At 38.2% G+C, this 25,507-nt stretch overlaps 1 protein-coding gene across 1 annotated transcript; it reads right to left on the bottom strand.

Annotated features, from left to right (window-relative positions):
• Positions 1–346: 346 nt before the first annotated feature.
• Positions 347–11,715, bottom strand: LOC139741155 (uncharacterized). The gene is made up of 9 exons (XM_071651746.1): positions 11,587–11,715; positions 10,478–10,541; positions 9,619–9,720; positions 8,680–8,793; positions 8,215–8,256; positions 5,260–5,387; positions 4,039–4,139; positions 2,372–2,513; positions 347–555 (listed from the first exon to the last, which is right to left on the bottom strand). The coding sequence occupies exons 1-9, from the start codon at positions 11,713–11,715 to the stop codon at positions 400–402; spliced, it is 978 nt and encodes a 325-aa protein (XP_071507847.1). The 3' UTR covers positions 347–399.
• Positions 11,716–25,507: the final 13,792 nt, after the last annotated feature.

Below are 25,507 nucleotides of genomic sequence, written 5' to 3'. Positions count from 1 at the left end.
TAGCTCACAATACCTACTGGGCAGGAACAGACTGAGCAGTATAACAGGCTTTCCCTAAATAAGAGGCTGTTTAGTTGGCACTGCTTTTGATGTGGTCTGCTCTCAAAAACATCTGAAGACAACTTTCATGGATGCCACGAGTCAGCTTCGCTGTGCTCACATGAAGAACCCACAGCCGGTCCCACATGATGTTATTTGGGCTGTGCGCTCAAATCTTGTGCCAACAGAGGAGTATCTGCGCCACCCCTTTCCAATCAAACACCAGCAAATGAAATGGCTGCTTCTTCATCCTCCTCGAAAAGAGAACCATCTGCATCTGCATAAAGTGAAAGTGATGCCACTCCGTACTTGCAATGCGGGCTGCATCTACATCACTAGGATGATGCGGAGGGTTTTGTCCTACGCGAGCGTGGCAAGGTCAGTGTACCGCCTGGCTTCCTCTGTCTCCGCGGTGAACTGCCTGGGGTCAAAGGTGATATTGTTCCACTCCACTACTTCCCCGTTCTCCCCTATTCTCAAATCTGACGTCTGAAAGATCATACCGTTCATCTCCGCCTACAGAATCAAAGAGAGATGAACAACTTTGTGAGAATAAAATTCAATGATTCCTGCTGACATACATGTATGAGAACTATGTTTTGCCTTTAAAACTATGACCAATATTTGTTATCTTAAAGCTACAGTGTCTGGATCATTTCGACAGAAACTTGCCCACTATTTCCATCTTTTATTTTGTAATCATTTAGTCACGTGAACCAGTTACCTCCACCTGCATTGAAACTCTTCCATTTCACTACGAGGGGATGGCCAGTGGGAATCAGTGGGAATCAGTGGGAATGCTGGGTTATGATTGTTCCAATTCTTGTGGTATTCATTTAAGAGTACATTATATATCTATTGTTATGTGAAAATTGTTTGCTTCAGAACGGTCTCATATTCAAGTAATGTGCAGTTCAATGCCCCGTCACTGTACAAGCATGCTAACCTGGAAACATTAAAGGGACTGTACAGTACTGGTTGAGGTAGGGATTCATGTTTTGAACATTCCTAAGTGAGATAATGAAAAGCTTCTTATGAAATATGAAAGAGCATGTAATTTCAAGAAGGATTCAACGTTTATTTGATGAAAATTGGTTTTCAAATGGCTGAGATATCCAAAAAAGTGCTAATAATAAAAGGCGACATGCCCCAACTTTATTAGTATCTCTTTGTTTCACCTTGTTTTTGGATATCTCAGCCATTTCAAAACCGATTTTCATCGAATAAACTTTTGATACCCCTTAGAACTGCATGCTCTTTGACATCTCATAGAGTGGTTTCTGAATATCTCACAAAACATTAAAAGCTAAATCTTCACCTCGACCAGAACTGTACACACCCTTTAAACTGCACATTACTTTAATATGAGACCATTCTGAAGCGAACAATTTTCACACAACAATAGATATATAATACATGTGCTCTTAAATGAATCCCACAAGGATTGGAACAATCATCCCCCAAAATTCCCACTGATTCCCACTGATCAATTACTAGCCATCCCCTTTAAAGACAGCCAATCCCTTTTACATGCAAATTTTTGAAAAATTGGTGAGAACACTTATGTATTGAAGAAAACATTATTTGGAAACCTCCTGTAAATTTTGCCCTCAAGAGGGTCTTTATTTGTTTAGAAAATTGACCGTTAAGATATGAATATTTTTTTCGTACTAAAAAAAAAAATACAAATCAAAACTACTAGTCTAGTTTTACAGACCTGTGTGATGCACTTAGTTGCACATGTAGTTCATGTAAGTGGTGTGTTGTTATTTGCTATCGACAACAAAGTAAGAGAAGCTAGTGAATTCTTCATTTCTAGCTGACAGCTTTAATATGGATATCTTTTGTTCGAAGTACAAGTATAATTATTACAACCACAGTAGGATTAATGTATGCAGCTGTGCCTAGTACACAGCATACGTTACGGTGAGCGTTTGGTGCATTATTTGAATTTTAATGGCTAACAACCTTCTAATATCACATAAATGTTATAGATTTACAATAGTCTTGTCATTCTGGTAGAATATATCATGTTCTGTGCTATTTGGGAAGGAATGCAAAAGGGAAGGGCTATCTTTAAAGTACATGTTGTAGTTGGTTTACATGAAATGCATGGGTTCAATTCAAAGTCCACAAGCACGAACAAGCTTGAAATATGCATGTCTACCTTGCACATGCACATGTCAGCATGCATTTATTACTGGAGGTCTGTTGGTGAACATGATATGTCATATTCAAATACAAAGTCATAACTTGCATAAACCATGGACTAAACTTAAGCTACCTTTGTGAATTCTGGTTTTATGGTTCACAATCATTTGCTATCCCATACCTGCAGCGTCTTGATCATTTCAATGGTGACAGCAACCAGGTAAGGAGCCTGTGGCGTCTCAATCACAAGGGTACTACTGCTGTCGTGGGTCACGGAGTACAGTTCATAGGTCACATAGAGGTCATCTTCAGCTTTTGTCCACCTGAAACAAAAACAATCCCAGAAATGTCCTCCTTTTCAAATGATAGACTCTACAGAGTTGAGACAAAGTATCTACCTGTAACATAGAAATCACTTTTCAAGAGTAGGTCTTGATATTTTACAGTGATTGATATTCTATTCAGATGGCAATGTAATAATTAATTCATGAAACCTGGTTCATGCATCTGTATAATGAATACAATGCTTTTCCAAATCACAATAGATTATGTGTTTCACTGTTCCAAAGAACTGATTACATGTACTGAAACAGCATACCAAACCTACACACAAAAATGGGTTATGTGACAACATTCATCCTTTACATCGAGAAATTTGCTTTTGTTCAGAATATCTCTGAATGAAGAATGAAGAATGGCATGACAACATACACTTGACAGCTTAGAGAAGATAAGACACAAACTCACTGTGGAAACCGGGCCAGCAAAAGCGTAGAAAGGGTTAGGAAGCCCACCTAACAAAGCTCAGTTGAGTGAACATTGTAATTTCATGGACAACGAGAAATGTGTGTGCTTAAAATTATACATGTATGAACTTAACCCGTTGAGGACAGTTTAATTTTGCTATAACACGCATTTCCCATAGACACCTACCCGAGTATACTCGGGACTCGTCCTCAACGGGTTAAACACAATGTCCATATTCATATAATGTTCTGAGCCTAAATGGTGATGATTATGATGATGATGATGATGATGATGATGATGATGCTGTTCATGATGATGATGGTAATGATGATGGTGGTGATGATGATGAACATCATTTATATGAGCCCCATTTATCTCCAAAGAACACTCAAAGGCACCTGGCTTCCTCATTATGCCACACAATATCTATCAGGTTGCTGAAATGATACAAAATGCACGGCATGCTCATGTCCAGCGCAGCTTATAGCATCTGTGTTGTAACAATGTAACTGAATGAATGGGTCTCCTCAAATCAAAAATGGCTCAATACAACTCCTAATCACAAAGACATCTCACTGTACAAACCACAGTTATGGTCTCCCTGAGTTGTCTTTCTTTATATAGATTCAGCTATATGCTTATGTATAACCCCCCCCCCCCCCAAAAAAAAAAGTCTTGAACTTTTGAAATGTGTAATAGCACAAGGAAAAATGCTCTGAAGGCAGAGACTCCAACCCAAAGCACCTTCTGATCTGGAGATTCTCCCGCCTGAAACCCCCAGCAAACGGGAGACTCCAAGTTGATGTGTGCGAAGCGCGAAGTTCCTAGGGTTCTAGATGCTCTCTGGTGCTATCACGTATTCTAAGGCTTATTTTTTTTTTCAACATACAATAGCAATAAGTAAGAAATCCTTTCGAACAGGAGACACAGAGCCAAAGCGGGAGCAATTAAATCTCAAGCGGGAGAACGGGAGATTTTGCAAAAATGGGTTTTCGGCAGGAGATCTACCGTCGAAAACGGGAGAGTTGGAGTCTCTGTGGGGGTATGAGTGCAAAATGTGGCAAAGCTCTCGAAAATGTTATCAGCGGACTCTTCTCTCACCTCTTAATCTTCCTCCATGAGATGAAATACTCCTTCGTGTAGACCTGTAGCCGCATGCCTCGCTTGCTGGCACGGAGGGTGAACTTCGTCCCAGTGGGGAGCTGTTGGAGACAGAGCCACAACAAATATTATGCATTATCATCTACAAAGGACGATTTAGCCGTACATTAAAAACACGTATTGTTGTCCGCTCAATTTTTATTGTGCAATACGAGAGCATATTATTGAATGAAATGCATAGGCCAATTTACTAATTCTCCATAGGCTACCTTTGTTACTGGCTGTTCAATAATACACCCTATTGCAATGCCTCGTCTTTAGCGTGAGCACTTGCTGAGCGCGCAAACTCTTGGTATGTACTGAGTGCGCCATTCTAATTGTTACACTTCACAAGCATGCAAACATCTTGCTACATACGCAAGTATTGTGTGAGTTGCTCCTTTTTCAGTGCAGTGTCGATTTCAAAGTCTAGAAGAAGCATCATAATCTTTAACAGTTTATTCCATCTCAAAATAATGATTATAGATGATAATACCTATATTAGAAGACTTTGATTCATGGAATACTAGGGAATATGGCACTTGTTAGGGCTAACATTGCAATTATCTTCGATTCGTGCAATATTGGCCCTAACTCGTGCAATATCCCCTGGTATCCCATTCATTGCCACCCAATGTAATATAAATGTTGCACAATCAGAAGGATCAATCTCATATGTCAAGAAGCTTTTTCTCCTTGGCGCAGTCCAAGGAGACACTGACAACAGGGCTGTTTTGTAGCACTGTATCCATTGGCTTCTTTAGTTCTGCCTCAAAGGTCAAAGGTCAAACAAAGCCAGTCAGTGGTACAACAAAGAAAGTGCCTGGAAAGAGAATACAGCTGCATGATTGGTACAGCTTACAGCTGTATATGCTTGGTACAGCTTACAGCTCATAGTTACAATGTAACGTTTACCATAAAGAGTGCATCCCATACTCCGAAAGCATTGGAAAGACATTTTCTTTCAGCAGATTAGACATAGATTGAGCAGACTAAAATGCCATAGTGTTAATTATGAAAGGAGATAACCGCAAGATCATAATCAATGCTCAGTTTTCTTTTCCATACTGAAGTCTGCTTTGGTTTTGTTTATCATACATCATACTGACAAAAATACACCAAAAGTTACACCAAGTGGTGCCTTTAAGAGGGGAAAAAAATCAGGAGATTCCTTTAACTCACCTTCAGGTTTCCAATTAAGAGCTCTTTTCTCAGCTCACAGTGCTTGAAATATGCGGTCATATAGTCCTCCATACAGTGACACACTGACATGTAGGAGAGGGAGTCCAGGAAGCCTGGCTCATTGTGATCTGCATGTGTGAATGATAATAATGATAATGATATTAATAACAATGATAATAATAATAATAATAATAATAATAATAATAATAATAATAATAATAATAATAATAATGATAATGATAATAATAGTAATAATGATAATAATAATAATAATTATTATTATTATTATTATTATTACTGTTGTTGTCATCAGTATCATTACTATTATTGTTATTATTGTAATAACAATAATAATAATATTAATCACTATCATTAATCATGTAATAATATCTTTGCATGAAAGCTGGGTCAGACATGGATGATACTAGCTTAAAGTCAGGTTTCCCATCCTCTTTTAGAGACGTTACATCTTCTTGTAATCCCCCCCCCCCAAAAAAAAAAAAAAAAAAAAAAAAAAAAAAAAAAAAAAAAAAAACCAAACAAACAAACAAACATATTAGTTTGATGAATTAGAGATAAGGCTTTGGAGTAATACTAGTTCAGGTTACATTTTAAGTCATACTTAAAGGACAAGTCTACCTTCATATACATGTGGTTCAAGTGAATGCAACAATATTAGTAGAACACATCAGTGAAAATTTGGGGAAAATCGGACAATCTGTTCATAAGTTTTTTAATTTTTTAAGTGTCGCGCAGTCACTGCTGAATGAGAAGACTACTAGAGTGTATGATGTCACAGGTATACAACGATTTAAGGAAAATAAAAAGAGAATATCACAAAACTTTACTTTTTGAATGAAGTGCACATTTCTTCGACTTGTTACTGACATATATTGAGGGTAATATTATTCCCCCTGCCTTCTGAAAGAGAGAAGTTGAGTATTTCTTTGTTATGCAAGAAAAGTGAAACTATGTTCAATTATCTTTATTCTTATATTGTTGTACACATATGACATCACAAGCTATAGTAGTCTTCTCATCAAGCCGTGACCGAGCAGAAACTTCGAAAATTCATAACTTTTGAACGGAATGTCGGATTTTCCCCAAACTTTCACTGATGTGTTCTATCAATATTGCTGCATTCTCTCTACCCACATGTCTATGAAGCTAATGAAGGTGAACTTGTCCTTTAAATCAGAAGTTCAATGGTGGGAAATACAAACTAAACCTGGTCCAGTATATCTGAATTTTCCTGTTGATGCCGAGAATGATACCCATTTTGTGAATACTAGATAAAGAAAGTGAATGTAATGTCGTAATGTCCAAGTTACAACATGCCTGTACTGAGAAGACAAGTAATGCTTGGTGGAAGCTTGCCATTATATGTTACTGTGCAGGGTGCATTCTCTGAACTTTGTACAGAAACAAATCTTATGAGGAAATATGACATGATCCAAGAGACAGCTACTTCCTTTGAAAGGATAATCTACTCCAAGAAGAAAACTGTTGATGAATGCAACCAGGCAGTGTCAGTCAGAGTTACACTGGACATAAACAGTAAGGTTATAACTGCCAAGGTATTTCAAGAGTTGAAGTTGTTAAACACAGTATCATCTAGGCTCCCTTGACTCTTTGTGTATAGATTTGCACTTTACAGTGTGTTGGTCATACGGTTGTCATGTTGATCACACAATGGTGAACATCTCCTTTTTACATTAATTATAACTGACTAAATATTTTCTTGAAAAATATGTTTCTCATATTTTCTTTTAAAATCTGCTTGTATGCCTCAAGGATGCTTTGTTGTTACACATTCCCCCCCCCCCAAAAAAAAAAGTATGGATTTTTCCTTTAAAAAAAACAACAAAAACAAACACAAAAATAAAAAAAGGAAGCAAAAAAAAACCAGCTTGGTTGTTGTATGTAAAAAGAGAATATGATTTTTACACATGATCACATGAACAAGGTGGCAGCCATTTTGAGGTCCAAACAAAGTGCTACTTTATGTCATATTATATCATCAAACTGTGAAATCTCTTTACTTCTTGCGCATTTTTCCTCAAATTTCCACAATTTAGTTGTTAAGAATCATTGCTACAATACATAAAACATGATCCTCTCTTGGTAAAAAAAAAAAAAAAGAAATCTTTCACTCAAAACTAAGGTTATTTGTAATTTATTGCATGTGACTGAAATTGATTTTGCTTGGGGGGGGGGGGGGGGGGGTTGTAGAGAATGGCCCTGTGCATATGTTTACAGGAAACACCATATGCAGATCATTTACATACCACTGGATACATATGAGCCAGAATATTTGTTTACACTGGGTGATGGGGAGGAAATATGCCATGCCAGATAACAAAAATACCAGGAAATGATTCAGGAAATTATGCAATGAACAAAGTTATGTTTTATTTTCTCTTTGTGAATAGCATGGTATTTTTTCCCCCTGAGTAATGAGAGATAATTGCATATTAAGGACTTTAAAGGGATAGTACAGTATTGGTGGAGATGAGAATTGGGCTTTTAACTTTTTGCGAGATACCAAGAAAACACTTATGAAGTAGTACAGAGCTAACCATTTTAAGAGGAATTCAAAGTTTATTTGATGAAAATCGGGTTTGGAAGGACTGAAACATTCAAAAAAAGCAATCGTAATAAAGTGTGGGTCCCACAACTATTAGAATCGCTCTGTTTTGGATATCTCAGCCATTTCAAAACCAATTTTCATCAAATAAATGTTGAATTCCTCATGGAATTACATGCTCTTTCATATTTCATAAGAGGTTTCTCATCATCTCAAAAAAAAATGTTAGAAACCTGAAATTAGGTCTCAACCAAAACTATACGATCCCTTTAACAAGAATTCCTGTATTCAGTACCATATTACTATGCACAAAGGAGCTGTAATGCAGTAGCATGGTGGAGTGATTGAATGTTCTGAATCAGACTTACCTTCTAATTTTGTTAACTGTTCTGGTGATGGATTAAGTATGCCTGCATAAAAATAAACAATGTTCAGGAAGAGTAAATGAATGCATATAAATACACTGTAAATGAACAGGTTTCCTTGATGTACACAAATATTGATGCATGGTAAGGGGAGGGACGGTGTCTATCATACAATAACTTGGGTAAATACCACTATTCTACAAATAAGTGATTTTAAATGCCTTAGACCAAGGTGATGATAATTATATCAAATAGTGACAACAGCAAATAAAATTGTGATCATGGCATGCAAATACACACATACTCTACACAGAGCTGATTCTTGCAATATAGATTATTTCAGGTTGTCATTTCCACAAGCTTCCACATCACTGAAATCCTGTGTAATGGTGTGTCAGTGCGCAAAGATAATTATACTGGTATAGATAATGGAACGAATGAAATCTTGACGTGTAGCGCAGCACTGACCTTGCATTATCTGGGATCGCGCCTGTAAGCAGGTCAAATACAAGGCCACCGGGTCATTCACTATGTCCTGCTTCTCGAGCTTGAGGTCAAAGCACCACTTCTGCAGACTGAGACCTGTGGCAAAGGTCAAAGGTCACAGGTGAGAATACAAGACAATATCTTAAACACTTCTCTGCTTCTGGATCTACTTTTTTTTTGTTCCATAAATGTCTTGAGTGGAGACTAATCTTTGTCCACTATGCAGTTTTAAACAAAAACAAAAACCCATAACCAAAAACAAAACACTATACCTGACACAATACTAATACCATGTTCTTCTTAGTGGCAGCACCACTGTTCCCAAGGATCTTTTCATTAGTATCAGAACTGGTACTGTATCAGTACGTACTATTGTTGAACCCTCAATGCCAGGAAAACATATTTCTACAAGGGTCAAGATGGACAGTACACTGGACATTGAATATTTTGTCTATAGAGTCGTTTCTCTGAGCAAGATTTATAATTAGGATCTCCTGTTTAAAGAAGAAAGACCCTTGTCTCCTATAATATTATATCATGGTGCACAATGTTAGCCCACAGACTAAAAGATAATCTAATGTCTAATATATAATACATATTCAATACCAAAATCTTCATTGTTTGAAAGTTACATTGACTTTTTAGTTTTCAGATTACTTCAAATGGTGAAGATTTGAATTAATGTAATAGACTTACTGATACTTGTAACTACTTGTACCTTAAAATCTAACGACACAGTACTTAATGCTGCACTAAAAGATGTCCATTCCTTTTCCAACCCTGAGTTGCAGTAATTCAATGCCTTATTTTCCATATCTTACTGTTGAAGCAGTAGAATGTCCTTAACAAAATATGTGCTTCTCAAAGCAAATAAGAAAATAATGTTCTCACACTACTAGATAATCTTAAAAGTTAAAACACCTTTTGAGTTGGTTTTGATGCGATCGGAGCATTTGTATTTCTTTATGGGGGTGTGAAGTCCCTCGCAGATTCCAAAATGTTTCAGGCTGCTCGCCTTCATATCTGGAGAAGAAAACAAAAAGAGTGAAGAAAAACAGGTAAGGTAAAAATGTAGAAAGTAATGCTATGCATGACTTAACATTGCTGTCAGTCAGTGACAAGCTTCATGATATTCTGGGGAATTAACCGAGAGGCAACTAACCACAATTCCCCGGCTATAGGCATTAATACCACTTCATCATATTCAGGGCAATTCCAACGCATTATTGAGGAGATGCATGTGTGTTAATGCATCTCAGCTGGAGATACATGTAATAGTTGCTTTATTTGAGTGGCCAATAGGCCCTTAGTTTGCTTTTCTTTTGTCTTGTCAGGGCAATATATAATTTGGCAGTAACCAAACTTTCTTTTCTTTTCTTTTTTTTTCAAAACTACGTCAGAATCAGGGTGATTTTGCAGCTCTGCCATACTACAGCTGAGCTTAACCATTGATCATTCTGCATATCCTCGTGGAAAATGATATCAAATAATTATCTCATTCTCTTCTTTTTTTTTTAAATCTGTTGCAATGCACATGAAGGACTGACTAAAATGAAGTTGAAATTCTCGAGAAGAAAGACATCAAAATAATTACTTTCCTAGAAAGTCAACAGCCATGGTCCTTGACAAAATACAAATGATAACCAACATATAAAGTCAAATAAAAATATCCTCTTCTAATTTCTTTATTTCTGAAGCTCATGAAGCCCCTCTGCCTATCTTAATCCTATCCCGCCCCCCTGCCCGCCCCCCCCCCCCCCCATATTCATATCTTGCTCACCAAGGGCTTTGGCAACCTTTCTTAGAAGCAAATCTGCAGACACCGTCTCGCCTAAGACCAAGACCTGTAAGAATAGAATGAAAATATTATATAGAGTGGATAGTGAAAATCCTGTGATCTCATTGGTCAAGAGCTGTGTGTTGATTTTTACTGGCCACATGCTGTCTCACAGAGAACAGCCACTGCACTGTAAACATGATGATAAACATGTTATGGTGTACACACTTGTGAAGTTGTAGCGAGAGTTTGTGCATACGCACTCAAAGCAAAGGTTTGCACACATTAAAAAAAAAAGGAAATGTTCGTACTCAATTGAGTAAAAAACGCTTAGTATTGGCCATGGCCCATGCATCCTCAATATGTGTAAACTTCTAAGCAACAAAGTACAAACTTTTAATGCAATGGTGCCACGCCTAGTTTTCTTCTTACGTTGAGACCCGAATACATAGTCATGATGTATTTTTTTCGTGTGATGTCCCTTTTTAATCAATCTTCAAAAATGGTTACAAAGACAGGCAGCCCTAGACTAGCCTAGTGTAGGACCTGAAAACGTTAACGTTAATAGCCTTCTTTACTTTCGGCACGGCGTTTGGGCTGGTCGCAGTTAGAGCATAGAGCAGGGAGGTTAATAGTGTGATACTATTACTACACTACTGAATAGAGAGAGCGGCTGTATGTGGCTCGGCGACATGACAGGGCAGGTCGGATCGGGTCGTCAATTTACTGTCCAACTTCTAGTTCTACGGCACGGGATGGGAACCCGCTTACATTTCACAACGTTATTTTCAGTTATTTTCAGCAGTTATAATAATTGTACTCGTTGTAGATCTATAGAGTACAGATACGTAGTTAACTGTTAGACCGCCTAACTAGACCTTGGCTAGGGCCTACTGCACTAGAGTGCAAATGGGATCGGGACCGCAGCCCGAATGCGAAGCAGCTGCAGCGGAGCGCCCCTGGTCGGGCGGGGCGGGCTTACAGCACTGCAGAGCACTGTAACCTAGCTCGGCTCGAGTACGTACGAGCGAAAGCAGGGAGTGACAACGTCAGAGAAAAGTTTTTTTATTTTTCTGCAAGATGTCATTGGTCGACGTTACGTCGATACTAACCTTGATTTCCGGCTTGTCTTCATCATAAGTGAAGACAGATATTTGCTTCTCAAGTTCTAGGACAGGCCACTTGTTAGTACTGTCGTCAAGGACATCAATTATGTCGGCGTTCGACTGAAAGGCACCCATCTTGCTTGTTTACTGGAGGAAAATGTACGTGTTCTTGCCGCTAGATGGCGGTCTATTGATCTTGCCAGAGCGGGTTGATAGATAGAGTTGCGACACTGGGGTACAAAGGTCACGTCAAATAGTTCCCCCTGGTCGTCGATGTCGACGAATTATTTCTACAGGGTTTTCACATAGGCGCGCAGTACCCGGACCCAGCGGCAGTGTGAGATACCATTGTTGCTTGCGACGGGAGTGTGACTCGTTGAGAAAAATGTCCTGTTTTTACGGCAATCATGTAAACTTGATGAAGTAGAGAAAGGAGTACTTACTGTCGAAGTCAAGGAAACGGATGCAAACAACCGGAAAGGATGAAATATTTTCAGAGTTGTTTTAACACTCCTAGATGATGTTGATGGGCGAACGTCAAAATGTAAGGACGGAAATATCATGTAGTCCCACTCCTTTACAATAGTTGTTGTAATTCAAAATCCCGGGTTGTGGGTCTTTATTGTTGTTATGAGGACGAGGGGAAGCTATTTTGCACTCTCGCGCAAAACCCATGCGCGGAGCGCGTAACTCTACTTTGCGCGAGCCACGGAGCAAAATAACAATGAATGCATTGTTTGCGTCATAATATGGTACGCGGTTTTCTAAGGTCTTATCGACATCATACGACCAGGGGGAACTATTTTGAGGGATTGACCAATCAGCGCGAACTTCCGGTGTCGCAACTCTATCTATCAACCCGCTCTGGATCTTGCTCTCCTTGCTCTACGCTACGATCATCTCTAAACTCGATCGTGCTTTGGTTTGGGACAGATGGGAGGGCAGTGGTCTGGGGACGGACGTCGGCCGCCGCGCTCTCTGACTGTTAACCATAATATTATGCACCAAACACTATAAATTATTATTGTTTCTAAAAAAAGAAAAATAGCAATAATGTATCATGAATAGCAAAATTCGGTAATTCAATGCAGGGTAAGTCAACGTCGGACGAACTTCCAACGGTCACTTTCAAAATCTTATGTCGTTTGGTCATTTTAGGGCTCTCCCGTGCTAGTCCGCTCATAATACACGTATAGGAACCCTCTGATCGATGCTTGCACCTTTTGAAATCACAACAGCAAGATCTGCCGTCGTAAATGTGCCGAAGTCAGTTTGGAAACCGGACAATGATAACGCCGCACATTCAGAGTAATTATACATGCATTATCGAGCCCCTATTTGATATTCTGCATGAAAAAAAAAAAAATATGGTTTGAAATTTTACAAGTTTACACAGAAACATCGATCATCGTTAGTATTCTCTCTCGCCACGAATAAGATTTCTATTCCATACTAATCTTCTAATGGACTGACAGAAAATATCACAACAACAAAAGAATACAAGTATGGCTTGTCCAGTCGTTTAATACTCTATCTCATCTATTACCCTTTCTCTGCTGTTATTGTTTATGTTCTCTCTCTGTAAACTCTTACTTTTCAACGATGTTAATTTTCTCTTATTTGCATATAATTACGCTTGTAAAACATTGTATTTCTGTAAACTCTGTATATTTGTAAAGTCATTTCATTTGCATGTCTCTTTTATGACGGGAAATAAAACCAAACCAAACCAAACAAATTGGTGAGAGATCTTCAATGAGAGACTCAAGTGGATACCACATAAACAAAGTATCATCATCATCATCATCATCATCATCATCATCATCATCATCATCATCATCATCATCGCATCAAAAACAAAACTGAAACAAAGTCCATGCTGTATTCGCCAACAGTTTATTTCGGCACACAAATCAATTTGAGCGATTCGCTCTTTCTCAAGTGTTGATACTGAGAGAACAGATACTGCCGAGAATAATAACAACATTGTTCTCTCATTGCAGTATCAACACTTTGGAGAGTGCGAACACATTGCGCTCGAAAATTTGTGTGCCGAAATAAACTGTTTGTGAATACAGCATGAACTTTGTTTCAGTTTTGTTTTTGATGGTATCATCACGCCAACACGTGGACGACTTATACTCAATATAAAATTATATACAGGTATATATAATATATGTATATATAGGACCAATTATATTTGAAGAAGTTGAATCTTACGCACTACACATGCTTATAATTCCTCGGCGAAATGAATTGATTAGAGGACCACAGCTTTGTCGACGTATGAATCCTGCACACCACATCGACATTTCGCGCCGACTCACTTTACTCCCATAACTTTTTGTAATGCATCTTCTCAGGCCTTAATCATGAAGAGTTTTTATCGCAAACTTCGAGCTAATTCCATTATTGCTAAGTTGATATACTTGTGATTAAAACAGCTAAAAACAAAGAAAATAATTAGAGCAGAACATTTTTAATCATAACTTCTAGAATATGCCTTGTTATGTCACAAGTGAGTTATTGCTGAAAAGGTTAAGTTTTGCTCTATCTGATGATGGACTAATAAAACTTTCAAATGTTTAAAAATGGCTCTTAGCTCATTTCGCAATAAAGTTATATATATATATATATATATATATATATATATATATATATATATATGTATACATATATATATAATATATATGTACATATTATATAGGTGTAAACGTGTAAAATGGAAAAGTCTTTCCACTGCAAACACGTCTCCATAATTCATAATAGGCCCTATAAGTACACAAATTAGCTTAGCACAGATTTTGGTTATAATCACAGAACTCTACATAGTAGGCCTATACCGAGTTCTGTGGTTAAAACTCGGGGGCCGCACGACCGGGAGGCCAAGGTCAATGGAACGATCAAAGGACGGAACCTTTTGGAATGTCATGGGTGTTGTGATTTTTCCGATTTTTTTCTCTTTTTTTTTTTCAAATTGTCAAAAACGTGTGTGTGAGTGTATATCTGCGTTTGGGGGCAGCTCTCAGCCCCCCCTCCCATTCTGCAGCCCCTGCATGTTTAGTTAGGAGCCGTAAAGATGTTCTTCAGACTTTAATTCTTGCATTCATGAATCACGCAGTTTTCCACATTATCCCCAAGTAGGAGTAGATGACATTTTTGAGACTCGCTACGTGCTCTCCAAGACAAGATAATACAATAAAGAGGAACTGCTAGAAAATATCGTAAGAGTATGGTGATTTAATAATACGAGGAGCATGGTAAGAAATGATAACAGTGTATGATACCAGAGCGTGTATTTCAGTGGCACTTTAAAGAAGCTTTGAAAAGAACTCAATCATCATGGGACTAATCATGTCAAGAGATGATCTGTCAGTTTTTATGCAGTGGCAAAAGCACGCAAAGAGGAAACATCTTTCCTAAAAGAAAACGTTCGTTTTGATTTCTGTGATAGTTCTCATTTTGTTCGATAAACGATGAAAGCATTAAAGGGATGATATTGGTTGAGGTGCAAATTCAGCTTTTAACTTTTTGCGAGATACTTAAAAACCACTTTCGAAAACCTTTAAATGCATACAATTCTAAGACGATTTCAATGTTCATATGATGAAAATCGGTTCTGATTTGGCTGAGATATCCAAAGACAAAGTAAAACAAAGCAATCATAATAAAAGATGCAAATGTCCCACCTTGCGTTACTACGATCGCTTTGTTTTGGATATCTCAGTCATTCTAAAACCAATTTGCTTCCAAATAAACTTTGAATTCCTCTTAAAATTTTATGCTATTTCATACATCATAGGAGGTTTCTTATAATCTTAGAAAAAAAAATCATCATCCAAAAAAACACACGACAACACAAAAAAGTTGGAACCCAGCCCCATCCCAACCGAAACTGTATCACCCCTCTCTTTGAGAGAGCCTTTGAGCCTTTGAGAGAACGACGCCCCATGATAAACGCCGCACAATGTACATCGTACATGTAGAGGTTGTCTACTTCACTGGAAAGTGCCCCTCCAAAATTGTTCCGTACCCTGTACCGCGTACCGCGCCGGTGCCCACCGTATCCGCACCGGCAAGCACCCGCCGCGTCTTGGAATTGTGCAGTGGTGATTGGCGCTGTGTTATTTACGTAATACGCAGCTAGCTGGATGCCTAGTGCAGTCTGAGCAGCAGCCTGTCGAAGAGCCGGCAGGCCGCAGGGGGACCTCAGTCGAATTCCCGTTGAAAATCGGTTGTCACGACAAACCAAACGTGTACGTAATTCTTCGTGATAGTATAGGGTAAGTAATAAATTGCTATGTTTATATCGTAAATGTTTGTCCATTTTTTTTTTTTAAATCGAAATCTGCCTCGCCTCGGAAAGTAGAACATTCGAAAGTGGCACAAGAATAGTATTTGTATATCACTATAGATCTGTGTACGTGTCTTGAAGACAATCAACACACGCACACGCACAGGGCCAGGGTCGCAGTCACAGGCTGGTTAGGTTCTTCAAAATTTATTCTTGGATGTAGGTTTACCCTGAGCTGTGCTGATCCTACCCCCAGCATGATACACAGTATTTAATCCTATCAAAATCAAATTTGTGAAATATTTCAATGAAAGACTCTTGACATTCATCAAACAAAGCCTCTTGACTTTGGTAAAGACTCTTAACACTACAGTTGTCACTGATGTCAGTGCCAAGTGGTCAATCAAATGCTGTCTGTTTCAGAATTCTATGCACAGTGTATTGTACTTTGAATCTGATGATGTACTCTACTTCCAAGTGGATGATATTTGCATTGTCTGTCAAGTTGATGTGATAAATTTGATATCTGAGAAGAAAAGAGAATATAATTATCAATGATTTGGATGATTTAGACAGTTTGAAATTGGTCTGGACATGGAGCTAGTGACAGTGTAGCTCCATGGCTAGATCAGGCATGATGCATGGCCAGGTGGAATGGCATTCATGGGTTCACACTGCCAAAGCTTGTCCAGACCATGGAGCTACACATGATCTAGCCAAAGAATCTGAATCTGATACATACGAGGCCTAAAGCCTGCATTCAGTATTAGATCCGTAGCATAGGTATAGGTATCCATAGGCACAGGTAGGTATCGTTGGTTTTGTTTGTTTGTCTGTGTGCAAAATAACTCAAAAAGTTGTGTACAGATTTAGATGAAACTTGCAGGAAATGTTGAGAATGACACAGGAAACAGATGATTTAAATTTTGTAGTGATCCGGAAATTTGTATGGATTTCATGAAGGATCTTTGATATTTTGGCAGGTAGGGTCAATGAACTTGGGAGTTCAAGCTGCGCATTTGTGAGGTTTTCATACACGCAATAAAGTGCATGCTCTAGTTTCTGCTAGAGCTAGGCACACTGCCCAGCTGAGGTTTTATGACATACCAAAGCCAAGGCTTCTATATAAATTGGGAAATTGAGTGATTTGTCAGCAGGCATAAAGGATAGGTGGAAATCACTGATCCCTATGGAAGAACAAGATCATAGGTGGAATTTGAAAGTAGCTGCTTGGCGGAGGTCTGTCCTCTCAGAGTGCTTTTCTAGTTGAATCTGAAAGACCTTGTTTTGTATTAACTACGTGTATACACAGCCCAGTTGCTTTTTTTTTTACAGCGACCTGTGTAAAGTTACTTTTGTATATGTATTTTTTTTTTTTTTTTTGGGGGGGGGCTGTATTCCACCACTAGTAGGACCACTCAAATTTGAGGGTAACACTAACTTAATTGACACTGTTACAGTTTTGATGGGTATTGAATGAATTTCTAGGGTGTGGTATTTTATTTGGGGGAACGTTGTCATTAGGCCTATAAAACAATTATTACATATTAATTATGTAATGCTTTAACTACTTGATTCTCCGGAGTATAGAAGAACTCCAGAATCCAGGACAGATCACATTTTGTCGACATTCTGACCTAACCCTAAACTAGTAATTTTTATGACTTAAGCAATTAGGCCTAATGAATATGGTTGGACATTTTGTTTTCAATTATGTAAAATATGTTTGCTTGTTTGTTTTTTTCTTTGTGTGTGTGTGTGTGTGTGTGTGTGTGTGTGTGTGTGTGTGTGTGTGTGTTTTGAGGGGGGGGGGGGAGGGGTACAATACCAAAGGGACTCTCACCAGAGAACTCTGCATCCTTAGACACTGCACTGTGTTCACCTGGGGTAGTCGTCTGTCCCAAATTTGTCAGTATACATAGACTATCGGACAACACCCACCTTGTGTAACAGTTTCCATATCTGCGTAGTCTCCAATATCTGAGTAGTCTCCAATAAGTGTTTGGCCAGACCCCTGACTCTATACATGGAGCTGGCACATTTCTGAACTACTGACATAATCATGACTTCCAGTGAATTAAATTCTTAATGGTCCCTCTTGCATACCCTGTCTGAAAGAATATGGTGTTTTTGAAAACCACTTTTCCTCGCAAACACATATCAGGTATAATACAACTACAAGACGATTGTACACTTCTTGCTTGTTCAGTTTCTTGCATGGTTCAGTATAATAGCATCAGGGTAAAAGACAGTATGTGTTGTGTGATGTATACCACTTGTAGCACAGCAGCTGTGCATGTTTCGTGGTCTCAATGTACCATCAGTACCAAGGTTAATAGATAGGAGGTCACATATCCGGAGGGGTTTGCCTTAGATTATATCATGATCAGTTCCCAGCTATACAGCAGCCAGTGGTTCTAAACTTCTGATCCTCCTGCCCATTGTAGATAATATGAAGGTAGTGTTAAAGACCTACATGTACATGGAGTATACCACTTGGTAGCATGTACTCCACAGTACAATGTACGTAAGTCTTACTACTAGGCTGTGAGAGCAAGTATTTTGGTTTACCAATCATATTTTCCATCTTTAACTGTATTTTTTGGATTTGTGAAGATGATCCGGTGATAACACATTTATGTCACTGTATCATTTTGCCACCATTTTATCCCCTTCTTTTGGACAGATTAAGCCTCCTTCTGTACTTTGCTATACCTGGTACCGTAAAAGTGGATATTTTCGCAGTGTCGAAATTTTGCGCATTTTGCACGACCAGAAACTAGCGCGAAAATAAAAGCACACAAATATTTTTGCTTGCCATATGTTCCAGTCATTGATGTCTTGATTCCGCGGAATTAAAACATGCGAAACTCTTCTTACCCGGCCGAGCGCAAAAAATTAGTCGCGCGAAAATATCGACTTTTACAGTTCTGATAAATGCCTGTTTTTATATCTCTTCTGTTTTTTTTTTTTTGTGTGTGTGTCTGTATTTTGTGTGTATGGGTGCTGTGGAGGATTAAGGTGTTTACTTGAGTATTCACAGCAGCCATGTTTGGACTAAGGCAAGATACATACAGTATAATGCAGTGTATTTCTACCTTGGTACAAGTGCGTACTTCTTCCCTGCCCAACAAGGCCCACACAGATCTGCATAATTTACATACTTCAAGTTAAACGCTGTCTCAAATGCCTGCAGAAACTTTTGCTCCAAAATGGACGCATAAAATATGTTTGCATATCAATCAGTTAGTTATGATAACATTGTTTCATTTGGATAACAATGACAATGTGTTGTATAGATAAAAAAGGTAGGCTGCCAGTATTGCAATCTGAAAACCTGATCGCTGTTGTTACCTAATGCTGTATGTTTATCAATAATGTAAAAGTGGAAATTTTGGCAGTGTTGAAATTTTCGCGCATTTCGCGCAATCCGAAACCAGCGCGAAAATAAAAGCACACAGATATTTTTACTTGCCATATGTTCCAGTATTCAATGTCTGGATTCCGCGGAATTAGAAACATGTGAAACTCTTCTCACCCAGCCGAGAGCGAAAAATTAGTCACGGGAAAATATCCACTTTTACAGTATTAATGATTATGGACCAAGCGGGCCATAGCAGTTATCCATCGATCTTCTGCATGCGAGCATATCGCATGCAGCTTGTTGGGAAATGCAATTACTCGGGCAAGATCAATCATCATGTAGCATTCTACCCACCCACTGCTGAATGAGAAGGGCTCTTCTACCCCGGCTACCCGTATGATCAAAATTGTTTTACTCTTTTGATTTCAAAGTACTCCAAAATGACTCATTATCCTGACAAATAGTGTCAGCCAGACAAGTTTTTTTTAATGACCCTTTTGATAAGTTGCAAGCAGATTCCAACTGGCAGAAGATGAACTTTGAGCACTTCTGGGAACATTGTTTTAGCGCCAAAGTAATGATGCCAGAATCAACACACACACACAAAAAAAGGAAAATAACTTGGCATATTTTTCAACTCATTATATAACAGTTAGGGAATGAAATGATTGAAGAATTATTGGAATGATTGTGGTTTGCAGTACATGCTCACTGTGCAGCCAGATGATGGAAAAGTAATAATGCATGAAGCATTATAGAATTAAAATTGTATATCAGGGCTCGACACTAACTTTTCTGTTTGGTGGCCCGATGGGGCCACCAAAATCCTCAATTTCAAATTTTTGGTGGCCCGAGAGAAAAATTTGGTGGCCCCGAAAAAAAAACAATAAAAAACATTAAAAGTCCTGTTTTTTTTATTGAGTCAAATATCTAAGTTTTATCCAGTCATAGTAAGAATTGGAAGTTGGACATACATCTACTCATAAATAAACCTCAACAAACTCGCAACACTCACTCTAAGGCACTCATTCAGTCCTTTTCATCCATCCTTTAAACAAATATAACTGCTAATTTCCGGCGCAAAAAGTTACGAATTAATTGACGTACACTTTTCAAAAAAAAATTGGTGGCCCGAGGCGGGCCACCAAATTTGCCCTTTTTTGAAATTTGGTGGCCCGACTTTCAATTTTGGTGGCCCCGGGCCACCGGGCCACCGTTAGTGTCGAGCCCTGTATATGAAGTACTGTAGATCATCTCAAATGGGAGAATCACTGTAGATTGGTCTTTATCATTTTTCTGACAAGTGACGAGGCATTTATAGGGAACCAAAGCCAAATATGAATATACATGAATTGTGTGAAAGCAGTAATATTGAAGGTAGTGTAGTAAAAAACATCGATCAGTGAAAGTTGAAGAAAATCAGACTTGTATCAATTCAAAAGTTATGAATTTTTAAAAGTTTCATGCTGGACAGGAGACTACTGCACTTCATGAAAGCATGTAATGGACAACAATATGAAAAAAAATGTAAAAAGGAAAATTCAATATGTGTATTTTCACTTTTGTAGCAAAATGAAAGAGCACTTGACTTACCTCTTAAAAAGCAGATGCAGAATAAATACTACCCATAGCGCACATCAGTAACAAGTTGATGGAATGTGTACAGCTATACTTTTCATGTGGAATTCTCTCTTTGTTTTATTAGTATTGGTGTCCAAAATCAATGCCATGAACTGCAGTAGTCTTCTTATCCAGCAGTGACATCACTGGAACTTTAAAAATTCTTAACTTTTGACTTTGTTTGATTTTCCTCAAACTTTTACTAGGTGTTACAAAAGACATTTCCCACTTTTGATCCTTAATCACTGACATTGATATGAGCTATACCATAGCCAAATAAGTGTACAATTTTGTTAGAGGTAATTTAAAAATGAAAGCATAAAGCAGTTTCATTCAATTCAAGATTTATTTTTAAGTTGGGGCTCTGATTTTGCTCTAAATTTCAACCCTCTGTACAAAATTTAACTTTGCTCAGGAGTCAATTGGTATTTATGAGAGTGTGTGGTTATTAAACACCCAGACAATGACCAGGGTTTGAATGCTCTTATTACATATTGATGAGAAATTCCACTAAGGGTGGGATTTCACGGAGCACGCGAACGATTTGCGAAGGACGCGAATGACAAAATCCAACATTCGGAAAAGTTTTTCTCCAAATGTTTTCCGACAATGAAGCCGAAAACTATTCTTGCGCAATTTGTGCGAAGTTTCCACGACGTATGTACGAATGTCGTGTGTATCATTGCTAAAGTACAGCTTGTTACGTACACGAAGAACACGCGACGGAAATGCGAACAACGAAAAATTTTCAATAATCATGGGAGAAAATGTACCCAAGGAGAGGTGGAAGCTGTCTTGAGTTGAATTTTTTTTCTTTCCTCTATTTCTCCTTTCTTTTCTCATTTTTCTATTGTGTGCTTGCCTACATTTTTTTCCTAGGACGTATCTCCCTAGTAAAGCATATGATCTTTTTTTTTTTTTTTTTTTGCAGAATCTCTATACTTCAAATAAAATTCTACATACTTTTGGATTAATTTTAACTGTATTCTGCGATTTTTTTTTAATATATCAAACATTTCTTTCTCTTTGCTAGTCTTTAATTTCATTTGTTACTATAGTTGTTAATAATTGTTTGATGTTTAGGTGTATGCTACGATTTTTATTTGTAGAAAACGTATAGGTCATACATCCCCCAAACGTGCGCTAAATGTTCGCGAGAATGTCTCAAAAGGTACGCGAACAGTTTGCGATTACGTCGTAAAATGATCGGAAAAACTTCGCAGATTTCGCGTGACATACGCGAGACATTCTCCAAAGTTTCGGAGTCTGTTTGGGGTTTCACGAACATTTTGCGAACATCGCGCGTGTCTTGCTAAGGTCTTGCGCATATGACGAGGCTTTAAAGACACTTTCGAGAACAATTCACGAGCAAATCACGACCAAGTGTGCGGAAAAGGTTCGCAGAAAATTTCAAACTTTTTTGAAATTCTCGCCGAAGTAAAAACGACATTCGCGAACAATTGACGACGTTTCCGAACCCTCACGTTCGTTTGGCGATCTTTTGCAGACCAAAATGCGAATGCTGGATTTTGCCATTCGCGTCCTTCGCAAATCGTTCGCGTGCTCCGTGAAATCCCACCCTTAGGCACTATCACAGCTTGTCTGTATTCATCCTGAAATATAGAGTATGCAAGCACACGAAAACATGTGCTTTGAAGCAAGAGACCAGAAGCCTAGTCAGCAGAGCTCTGAAAAGGTACATTTTATTCATAGTATTCATGTCTATTGTTCAGGGTCATTGTAAGCACACACTCTTGTACACATCAGTGGTTCCTGTGTAAAGTTCAGTTTTGTACAGAGGGAACAAATTTAACCAGACTCTGGAACTTAACTTTAATTCTAATCAATCATGGATTTAATGAAACTGATTCATGCTTTCATATTCAAATCACCTCCAACTATATTCTACGCTATTCAGCTATTACTCATTTCAATTACAGTTGTTAAATATAGTTTTCAAACTATTAGAGATCAAAAGTGGGAAATGTTTTTGTAAAGCCTAGTATTTTGGCCTTGGTCTGCTCGTGATGAATAGCTTGCACACTTGAATGGGCGGTGATTTGGCTCAGTCGATAGCGTGTCTGCCTCCAGATCCAAAGGGCTCGCGTTTGATTCCTGAGTCTATCTGCTATTGTGTGTAATTATACCATTCCCTAAGTAAAAGGGAAAACACTCTGTCCCTCGGATAGGACATTGAATGGAAGTCCTGTGTGTGAGGGAATCACAACTCATGCATGTAAAATATCCCGCTTCATTCATTCATCAAAAAGAGTATAAGGGAGCGTAACTTGTTGAAGTGGTCTCGCCTCATATCAAACTGGACCCCATCAGAAGACCAGCTATTGTAGTGCAGCTGAATATGGGTTATTCAGCCATCTTCTCAGATGGAAAAATGAAACAAACAAACAAACAAACAAATAAGCAAACAAACAAATGGCAGTGGGCATTTTTTTGACAGGATTAAAGGAGGGGTAAATTAAAAGTCCCATTATCTGCCAAGGACGTGTTACCAGTAGTTACACTGTACAGTAGATATCTGCTTGCTCATTTATCGAGGTTCATCATCTGGAAACATCTCTTCTCACAGCAGAGAAATTGTGCATCAGTTACCTAACCTGTAAAACCAGAAATATTTGTGACACAAATTTCTGCAAATTGGAGCAGACATCCCTTTTTGCAGCATGAAATTTTTGTGAATTGCCAGTGGCATTCAGTGCATTAGAGTAAACAAAAACTTTCGCAAGCATTTTAATTTTTCAAATTTCACAAGAAAAAATGTCATGCCGCAAGCAAATATTTATGGTTTGACCATAATGGCTTGGCAAATTTGACAAATGACACCCCTCTGTGAAAGGAAAATGGAAAAAAGAAAAGAAAGAGAAATGCAATATAATCACACACAGGAAGAAAACTTCAAAATATTCTGGAGCCTCAACTTTGGTCCATTCCACACTAATACTGTCTTTATTTGTGCACCCTTCAACCTTAAAGTACTAGAGGGGTAAAGTGTTCGCAAAATATGAAAAAGTGTGAAAACAGCATGCATGTGGTTTTGCAATCACGTTCAAATTACAAAGAACATGTCTGCACTATGTGCCCTGATGATTTGGATTGGCCAGATGCATTCTGCAATTGACATTACAATTCTGTAGCACTTCCTCTTGCCTTTGGGAATTTCTGTTGCCCCATGCTAGCTGAATCTGTCATAAGTGTGTGAAGATGATTTATTACCTCCACCAAGAAGGGAGGTTAATGTTTTCATCGGCGTTTGTTTGTTTGTTTGTTTGCTTGTTTGTCTGTGTGCCAAATAACTCAAAAAGTTGTAAACAGATTGGGATGAAACTTACAGGAAAGGTTGAGAATGACACAAGGAACAGATGACTAAATTTTGGTAGTGATCCGGGAATTCTTATGGATTTTATGAAGAATTTTCAACACTGTGGCAGACAGGGTCAATGAACTTCAAGCTTGTGCATTTTTTGAGGTTTGCATGTAGTATGCGCACTACAGTGCATGCTCTAGTTTCTGCAAGAGCGAGATCAGTGGGTCAGTGGACAAGATCAGCGGTGGAAATGAGCTGTTTGGCGGAAGTTTGCGCTCTCAGAGTGCTTCTAGTTTATGATATGTTTCGGAAGCAGCATGCAGCCACTTGCATGAGACATGAAACCAGACAAAAAAGAAATGCTTCAAAGCTCCCCTGTGTTTGGACATTGATTAACTTCCCAGCCATCTATAGCTTCGAAAGACAGCTGTGAGGCCTATATCTATATACCGTACCATGATTGATTCCTCCCCCTTTTATCACTGCCAGTGACTATCATTATTGCTGTCAATCTCCTTTTTAAAGGAAACTGAAACCCAAATACCGGTATGAATATATGGATTGAGTGAAAGCAGCAATATCATCAGTACAACACACCAGTGAAAGAAACAATGCATTGTAAAGAAGATGTAAGGAAAATTCCACAAAATGTAATTTTTCATAAAAAGTACACATTCCATCTAATTGTTGCTGACATAATTCTCTCTGCTTTCTGAAAGAGGTGAGTCAAGTGATCTTTCATTATGCTAGAAAAGTGAGAATATATATATATGCATCTTTATATTTTCTTTAAATTGTCCCAATATGACATCATGAACTGTGGTAGTCTTGTCCAGGGATGATGACACTAAAACTTCAAAAATTCATGACTTTGAACAGATTGTCTGATTTTTGTCAAACTTCCAGTTATGTGTTCCACTATTCACATTGCTGCTTTCAGTCAATCTGCATTCGTACATGGGTAATTCCATGAAGTTGGGGCAGTGTCCATGTAGCATCGGGATATTTAAAAAATACATTTCAGCATAACTCAATGTTAATTATGCTATATATCTATTGTTCGTAGGCTTTACATTTGCATTGAGGCCACACATTTTCCTGGAAATTTTGTGCCATTCGGACTCAATTTTGATGAAGTTATTAAACAATATGTAACAGTGTCCTGTAGCATCGTGACGTGTCCATGTAGCATCGTTATATTTTAACATTTGGTCCTAGGAGACAAATTATGGCAATTAGCTTGACCAAAATTTGATGCAATATGCATATTTACAAGATATGAATGAGATAGCTAAATATCTCAAATTTCCTGTACACAGTTTGAATT

Source organism: Diadema antillarum, unplaced genomic scaffold (genome assembly GCF_040938485.1).
Source record: "Diadema antillarum isolate AM-2024a unplaced genomic scaffold, OU_Dant_1.0 seq00000906_RagTag, whole genome shotgun sequence".
NCBI lineage: Eukaryota > Metazoa > Echinodermata > Echinoidea > Diadematoida > Diadematidae > Diadema > Diadema antillarum.
Note: the sequence above shows the minus strand (reverse complement) of the source record. Positions and strands in the feature narration are given on the sequence as shown.